Consider the following 9,306-nt stretch of genomic DNA (forward strand, 5'->3'; position numbering starts at 1 on the left):
CTGTATGCGTGTCCTAAATGTGTATTACCTGGATGGTTGTAAGTTAACCTTCCATGAATGTTTATATAAAAAAGAAGATGTGGTATGATTGCCAATGAGACAACTCTCCACAAGAGACCAAAATGACACACAAATTAACAACTATAGGTCACCGTACGGCCTTCAACAATGAACAAAGCCCATACAGCATAGTTAGCCATAAAAGGCCCTGAAATGACAATGTAAAACAATTCAAACGAGAAAATTAACGGCCTTATTCAAATTAAAAAAATGAACGAAACACAAATATGTAACACAAAAACAAACGAATTTCGGGCTCCTGGCTTGGGACAGGCACATACATACATAATGTGACGGGGTTAAATATGTTAGCGGGAACCAAACCCTCCCTCTAACCTGGGACAGTGGTATAACAGTTCAATATAAGAACGAACTATAAAAATCAGTTGAAAAAGGCTTCATAGCTGACTATGCGTAATGGGCTTTGTCAGCTGATGAACAACAATACAAGTGGATCCAAGGATGTGTATATGTATATAACATACTAGTAATATTTAGTTTGCTTTTAATTTACTGATAACAAAATCAATATTTATACCAATAAAACAATATTCAATGATCTTATTACAGTGTTAAATTGGTAACATTTTAGGATAAGTTTATTGAAAGGAGTGATAAGTTTACGAGGATCATTTCTGAATACGGGCTCGGTTAACAACATTTCCGTAAAAATGAGGATGTGCTATCCCGTTTGAAATACATTTATTACAGGTACAACCAGACTTCAAAACCAAATCTTTATATCTATGGAAAAAGTAAGTAAAGGTTTTAAGTAATTTATGGTAATGATATCCCTGGTTTAATAATTTACCAGTAATACATAGATTACGTTTAGTGTATGATAAGGTTTTGTGGGGAAATTCCATGCTTGCTATACCAAGATTCACTCGTACGCACTTTAGAAAATATCATTGAGTTATTCAGAATGATTATTTTGAAAAAAATACTTTTCATGTATCAGAGAGCTCTTTGTTAATGAAATAACGCTCCAAAAAAGTGAACTTGTGGCATTAAATCGAAATTTAATGACGTTTGAAACTCAATCTTTCTATTGCTTTTAAAAACGTTAATGGGATATCGAGAACGTATGTTTTTGTAATTCATAAGTAACAAGAATGTGTTCCCAGTACACGGATGCTCCACTCGCACTATCATTTTCTATGTTCAGTGGACCGTGAAGTTGGGGTAAAAACACAAATTTGGCAATAAAATTAGACAGATCATATCATAGGGAACACGTGTACTAATATCAAAAACTACCTTGACCAAAAACTTTAATCTAAAGCGGGACCGACGGACGAACGGACGGACGAACGGACACACAGACCAGAAAATATAATGTCCCTCTATTATCGTAGGTCAACAGTCCAGTAGTGAATGTAACAAATAAAATACATTATTGAAAATATTACAAGTACCGCTGTGTACTAGAACAACATATTTGTTATGTAAGGAGAACATTTTAATTTTTTTCCAACAAACAATCGGCATTCATACGCGACCAATCTGTGCCCATCTTGCCGACTTGTTCCTTTAGAACGATTTAATACAAGATCATCTCAGAAAGAATGAGAAGAAGTTACAAATGGGTACTGCAGATAGTGTTACGTCTGTTTATTGTATCATGACTTACAACTAGATATATTAACAAAAATGATCGGTTGAAAACAAAACTGTACGATAAAATAGAATTTGAAATCATCCCCTCGTTAATTTCGAACAGCGGTATACTACTGTTGTCTTTATTTATGGATGCCATCCCAAGTTGGTTGACCGTTATGAAATATTTGTTTCACAGATGACGGCGGATATGTTCGAATTGTCGTAACCACAACCCTGCCCTCTTTTTCCCGAATGTGACCAATCGAATTTGACTTATCATCGAGTTCGTACTGACATGAGCATTACAGAGGATGTGCATAACCATCCGGAGACACTGAGATCATCCCTGGTGGGGTTCGTGTTGATCAGTCTTCAGTGTTCTATGTTGTGTTTTGCGTACTTAATTGTATTTGTTTTTTGGTCTTTATTTTTAAAAGTCCATTTAGTACCTTTCGCCACTCGTTCAAAGTATTTACATTAAAAACTGACAAATGCTATTTTCTGTTGAGACACACGTTTAACATTGCGTAAACGTGGGAATAATATATTTCGTGATATATAGAACTACGGTTGTAACTCAATAAATCGAATGTTGCCTTTAAACGACTAAGAAAGTTCCGTATTACTTTGCGTTTAAAGCTTTCAAATAGCTTGTTTTTTTTGCATTGAAACATTTGGTGTTGATTTCGGAATTTGAGGTCCTAAATGCTACTCAACGTCATATCTTAATGGACCTTTTTTACTTTTTTATTCTAGCGTCACAAGTGAGTCGCTCGTCTAGCAAAATTTGTTTTTAGCCTGGTATCTCTCAATAGTTTTTTTGTAAAATTGTTAAAATTCGTTGGCCGAAAAAATGTATGACGTCCGGGTGCGTGATTTTTGCGCTTCGGCTGTTGTCTGATCTCGGGTCGGGTTGTTGACTATATGACATTTTCCCTATTTCTGTTCTCAGTTTTATAGTAGCCACTACCGGACGTTTGTCAAATAATTTATATGCTTTCCTGCCACTCAAAAGACTTAACAATAACTTTTGCATAAATTGCCATGCCGATGCCAACTCTTCTTCGGCTTTTATATTTTAAATGACTTTTCATTATATTTTTCGCCTTGATGATCGTTACGTTACAAGCGTCCAGTCGGATAGAGTATTTTTTGGCAAATACCACGGCAGAGAGGGTAAAAAAGGCATATCCTTTTTGCATATACCCCGGCGGCGTTAAAAAATGAACGATATTCATTTGTTAACAGTAAATTGGGGAAAAATACACTACCAACCAATCAAAACCCATGATTCTTACATAAGGTGTAATTATAACATAAATATAAATTGTTTAATATGCTGTGGTATATTTATTGTCCAAGTTAGTATTTTTTGTAATCATATTAAGCCTTTGTGATGTAGATGTAGATCAAGGCAGTACGGGAATAAAATACCAACTTGGATTGAATACAATGAATATAGATTTATTTGAATTAACTAATTGACTGTGAACTTCTTTTCTTTTCCTGTTTTTTTTCTCCTGTCGAAAAGTTGTTTTTAATATTGAGGCATTTACAAAACAAAACTAACTAGCGATTGTTCCTAATAATATTCCTATTTACATTATTATACTCCGACGGCACAAAAAGAAAACTCAACGGGTGCTAATGTAAGTCCTAATTTTCCTTTTATTGACGGCAAGTTGTCGATGTCAGCAGCTATTAGTTTAAACCTTTGTATGAGTATTGTTGCAAATAGGAAAAATTCCATTCTGGCCAATGACTCGCCAAGACAAACTCTTCTTCCTATAATAAAAATACCAACAAGATAGTTAAAATCAATATTATAAAGTATAAAAGCAAACTTTTAAAAAATGATTCTTGCATAAATATATAGAAGTCTTCAGGCATTTTTCATTCGCAATAAAAAATTATTTCGTTACGTATTAATTCCATGACTGCGTATTGAGCAAGATACAACCAGGAGTGATTATGCAAAAAAAAACTAGCATGATACTTTATTCCTTTTGTTTTAAATGAACAAAGAGAGTTTGTGTTTAAGCACTTTTTAAGAAAAGAAATAAGATTACAAAAACTATGTTACCTAGTCCAAAAGCTAGAACCTTGTCCAGATTAATGAGTTTTCGTTTTGTATCCAGAAACCTTGTAGGACGAAACGCCTCTGGATCGTCAAATATCTCTGGGTCATATAAGACGGAATGTAAGTTAGGCATCAATTGGGAACCTTTCGGGATCATGTAACCCTTATAATTAAAATCCTTCGTTAGTCCATGAGGTAGTGTAAAAGGTGCTATACATCCAAATCTTAGGACCTCATTTAAAACTGCTTCCGTATAAGGTAACTTAGGTTTGTCCTGCATACATGGATATCTGGATGTTCCTATGACATTGTTTATCTCCTTTCTCATTTCATCCTGAACTTCAGGATGATTTATCAGCAAAACAATAAACCATTGCAAAGCTGTTGATGTCGTGTCGGTCCCCGCTACAAACAGGTCTCCTATTGTACAAGTAAGTTGCTCATCTAAAATATTTAATGAATGGCTATTATCTATTTTGAATTTATTGAACCATAAAACTAATTTTTGACTCTTCACATTGAATAATCCGCGAAGTGGATTATGTTAAATGTGAAGAGTCAAAAATTAGTTTTATGGTTCAATAAAATCAAAATAAATTATTGCCATTCATTATAAATATATTTCTATCAAAAATAAGGCTCAAAGAATTTTTTATATTATTTATATTAACAATAACAACGTACACACATGTTGGTTAATGAATACACAACGTCAGAGTGGGCGTGTCGCCATCAAAATGGACAACATTGAAAATAAAACTAATATTTTTAACCAATCAGAAGACATTAAAATCACCAAATTTATTTATTTTAAATTAAAATTAAGAGACAGTAGATGTTATACGCGTAAAAATAAAACAATGAACCAAAAGTGTTCAGAAAATTATTTGGTAGTGTTCTTTAATTCATTTTATTTTTGTTGTAGTGTTTTGTAAACCAAGAGATGTGATATGAATGACAACGAGTATCCTCATCAATTTTATTTCTTTTTTTTTAGTCAAAGACAGAATTAGTTTTACAGTTTTATATTTGTGTTATATAAATAGAATTTAAGTTGTCTGCTTTTAATTATTTGTTATCCGATCAAACATACCACAAGAAAGAAAGCTATATGATTAATCAACAATTATCCTGACCAAATTCAGTTATGTTTAAACAAGTTACCGTACATGCACTAAATTGGAGATTTGTTCTCTAGAGTCATACAAAGGCATACTAATTTAAAATACGATTTTTAACGGCAAAACGTGTCTCTTCAAAAACAAATTAATACATTAGCATTTTACCTTGATTAATTCTAGCTTAATAAGTACAATAAGCGTAACATTTTGTTATTTGAAAAAAGCGATAAACTAATTAGTGCTTAAAAAGCATATATACCATCAATTGAAGAAAGTAATTCTGATATATAATTGTATCCCCTTTGCCACCAACTGATAATGTTGATTCAAGCAGACAGTAAGATTTTCGTTCAATTAATTCAAGTTTTATCATGTTGGAGCCTTTACCGTCTGGGATTTGCTCATTGTGCCTGGTGTATGAAAAAACCTATTTTCACTTACGATCAAATGTAGATATTGGATTGTCTTCATCTGACCTCATTCTTTTAAGGTAGACATCGACATAATCTCTCAAATTATTTTCATCAAATGTCTCTTCATGTTCCTTAACAATATTCTTCAGATGATTTCGCACGACATCAGCATTGGTTACTGTACGTTTGATCCCAAAAGGATCACCTGGGATGTATTGAAGGAAAGGAAAGGTTGTAGCAAGCATTGTTATGTTTACACTGTTTGTGTTCTCTTTAATTTTGTCCAGTAATGACATAAAACGTTTGTCATTGTATTCGTAACGCTGACCAAAAACTATGGAACACGTTATGTTAGAAAAAGACAAATATAGAAGTTGCCTGATGTTGAATGACTGTCCATTCTTTTCCTCGATGAGCTTCATTAAAACTTCAGCTTCTTCTATGATCTTTGATTCAAGACTCTTCTTACCGAACCCAAACTCGCGCAATGCTCCTAATGTAAACGTTCTGTGTTCTTTCCATAAGGAACCAGATGAGCTAACTATTCCTGAAAAAAAATCATGAAATAAAAACTTTACAACACATAAAATACATGTGCACATAGCCTTATTTTACCGCTGCAACCAAAAAGAATACTATATCTCCTTCCACATTATTGGTGGAGTTCGTATTGCTCAAAGTTCATGTGTAGTATTTGTCTTCAACTTTTTTGCCAAAACATTTCATAAATGGTGTTGTGATTTGTTGTTTATGGAGGATTATACGAGGATATGCATTAAATATGAAGCTTGAACTATTAACTGTCCCGGTTATTATTCAATGTTGCCACGATTTGTAACACTTGTCTACGTCTTTTATTCCTCAGAAGATGTTGGGAAATTTATTTTCCAGTAATTTTCTAAATATAATCTGCACGTCTTCCTCCAAGGAAACAAAACCCATTCCTGTTATGTATATGTAACTTCGTACGGAATGATTTGGTACAGAATACATTATAAATCGATTACAGGTATTACAAAACACAGGAAACTGGTATGTTCATACAATTTTCTATGCCACTGGACAAATGCTATCATTTACTATAACCAATATGCCTATACACTGAATATTATATATATTTAGGCATAACTGAAAAATGCAATGACTGATATTTTCAAGCAATTCACGATGTTCTTCACAGCGTCTGCAGAAATCGTCCAACCGTTACGAAACTCATTCTTAAAAGATTTAAAGTAAAAACAATATTTTATTTCCAAATTAATTTATCAAACATTTTAAATATTTGATGAATTGATTCGGACATTACAGAAAAAATATGAAAATGAAACCTACTGTGAGATACCAGTCTTATGACTTTAACATCAGACGTGCGTTTCGAATACAAAAGTCTCATCAAACAGATTGTTTTAAACTATTGTCAAATATCGAGGGACCAGAACTTCATAAACAATCGTCCAACCGGAACGAAACTCGAACTCTCTTCGGTACCATTGAACCATTACATAAAATTACAGTGTATAGCAAGCATTTAGTTTATTTCGGTTTCACCTGTAGAATAATATAAATTTCTTTAATTTGTACACAAAACATACCAACCAGCCAAGAAAAAACAACGCAAACTTTGAAAACTCTAATAAACAAAACATACTATAAGAATAAAACCTAATGATAAACTTTTGGTTGCTATAATTCCCTCCAATGAAACAAGCCTTAACATATCGCTTTTCTACCTTAGGCATGGATTACCATAGCTGTATTTTGTAAAAAAAAAAAGAGATTTTGTTTGTCATCAAGGCTCTTCAACTTCGTGCTTTATTTGGCATTTTCAACCGTTTTTTTATTCGAGCGTCACTGATGTTATGTTTATCTTTTTAATACTGGTTAATGAAATCATTACAGTATGTACTGACTGGTCATTATCGCGTATGATACGAATTTGACATGCCTACATAGCTAATAAATATTCATGACTTTATAGATAAGAACAGCACGTGTAGCCAAAAACTGGGAGTTGTAGATTTGTAGCATAACTGTACATGTGTAGTATTGAAGAATATAGAATAGATACAAAAATATGTGTTTTACTTGGACTTTTGTGTACCCAAGACAGGTGAAGGAGGTCAACTAAGGAGCGCCGTGATTGGATGTAAGGGTACAATATATTTTTTTTATTTATCTATGAATAACTGCAGTGTTTATATTTACAATATTAATTTTAAAACCTATTGAAATATTTTCTAGAGAATTATTCGAAAAGGCTTTCAAAATTTTTAGAAATTTGCTGCAAAATGACGGTGGGCATGAATACATAAACAAGCTCCGTTGGAAATTGATCATGATACTATTTGGCTTCAATTTTTTAAAATAGAGTAGTAAAGTACTAACACCACACATAACTGTTATCCCGGTTTTTATTATAAAAAGTGGTAAAATTAGAAAATGTTAGTATTGTCGCCTATGGCAGAATAAACAGTACCGTTTTCCCTATTATTTGACTCAACATTATTTGTTTTATTCATTTTATCTTCCTACTTATTTAAATATTGGGCATGGAGCTAGATGCACCGAAAGAATGCTTGATAATACTTATTTACTATATAATGTATTGTTTGGATAGATGATAGTTGACCGTCCAGAGGCAAAATTAATGCATACATTATTCAGGACCTCAACATGACAAATAAACCTTGTTTGTTATTAAATTATAAAAGAACGATTGACCTATATAAACATGATAAATAATTTTATATGAAAGAGTACACATGAAATACACAAACCTTTATGATGACTTAGTTCTCGGGTAATAAAAGAATCTGCGCGTTCTGACGTTACATCTCCATTTTTAACAAATACTTCCTTTAATGCTTCAAATCCATTCACAACAACTAAAGTGTTTGATCCTAGTATCAAGCTAAAAACGTCTCCATAAGTTCGTCTAAAATTACGGAAATTCTCTGGCATATTGTCTAGCTTTAAATTTAGGTTGCCGACAAATGGAACTGTTGGTGGTCCAGGCGGCAACGTGGCATTTCTTACTGTCTTCTGCCACAGAATATATAGACCCAGTACACACAAACCTAGCAAAACTGTCCATAAATCGAGCATATTTACACTCAAAACAGGAAATGTTCTTCTATCACTGACTTCTTTGGATGTCGTCGAGGATGTCGTTACTCTGTCTTATATGTTTTACTAACATGTATATATAATAATAATCTTAGTTTGATAAGCAAGCTCGTATGAAATAATACTTGATACTGCAAATATTAAAATGACGAAATATTTACTTGTGACAAAACGATATGGTCGTCAACCTTCAGTTCTAAAAATAGACCATACACAAATATAATATTGACTTTCCTAAAAGTGCATATATTTTGATAAATGTTACCTTAATATATTTTCTGTGTTTATATATTTTATAAAATGAATATGAAGTTAATGTACAAAAAGCAAAACTGTACATTGATTATAAAAGATAAGACAGTATTATCAACATGATCAATATGTTCACACGTTATCTTTTAATTTGTATATGTATGAACTTAGTCTTTCATTATTTATAACATAATTTCTGCTCTTTACATTAGCTTACTGTAAATATTGCAAAACGGACAATAATGAACTTGTTTTCTCTCCTCTCTTGTTAATTTATGCTATCTGCTTAAGTTGAATTGTATTTTTCAATTAATAAATAAAAGTTAAATCAATCATGTACATACGAATATTCTGTCGAACTAAATAACACTCAGAAATAACATGTACCGGTACAACTGTTACTGCACCAGCATTTCGACAATTTTATCTTCAGTCATAATCAAGGCCAAAATATTTCAATACCTAAACTGAATACTAATGTAAGAAAATCAAAAAGGATCAAAGGTATATCCGATATCGGGCAAAGAATCATATGTATGTCTGAATGAAGTACATTCCTTGATACAAATTAGGTCAAAGTGTTATAACAGCTCTATTAAAAAGAACATTTTCATAAAATTATAATATCATGAGAAATAGCGATTGGTTCCTC

General features: G+C 32.3%; 1 protein-coding gene across 1 annotated transcript; it reads right to left on the minus strand.

The window, feature by feature from the left end:
* Positions 1-3,105: 3,105 nt before the first annotated feature.
* LOC139491068 (cytochrome P450 2C8-like) lies at positions 3,106-8,807 on the minus strand. The gene is made up of 4 exons (XM_071278374.1): positions 8,054-8,807; positions 5,305-5,823; positions 3,746-4,186; positions 3,106-3,447 (listed from the first exon to the last, which is right to left on the minus strand). Exons 1-4 carry the CDS (start codon positions 8,379-8,381, stop codon positions 3,269-3,271), a joined length of 1,467 nt encoding a protein of 488 aa, XP_071134475.1. The 5' UTR covers positions 8,382-8,807; the 3' UTR covers positions 3,106-3,268.
* Positions 8,808-9,306: the final 499 nt, after the last annotated feature.

Source organism: Mytilus edulis, chromosome 10, assembly GCF_963676685.1.
Source record: "Mytilus edulis chromosome 10, xbMytEdul2.2, whole genome shotgun sequence".
NCBI lineage: Eukaryota > Metazoa > Mollusca > Bivalvia > Mytilida > Mytilidae > Mytilus > Mytilus edulis.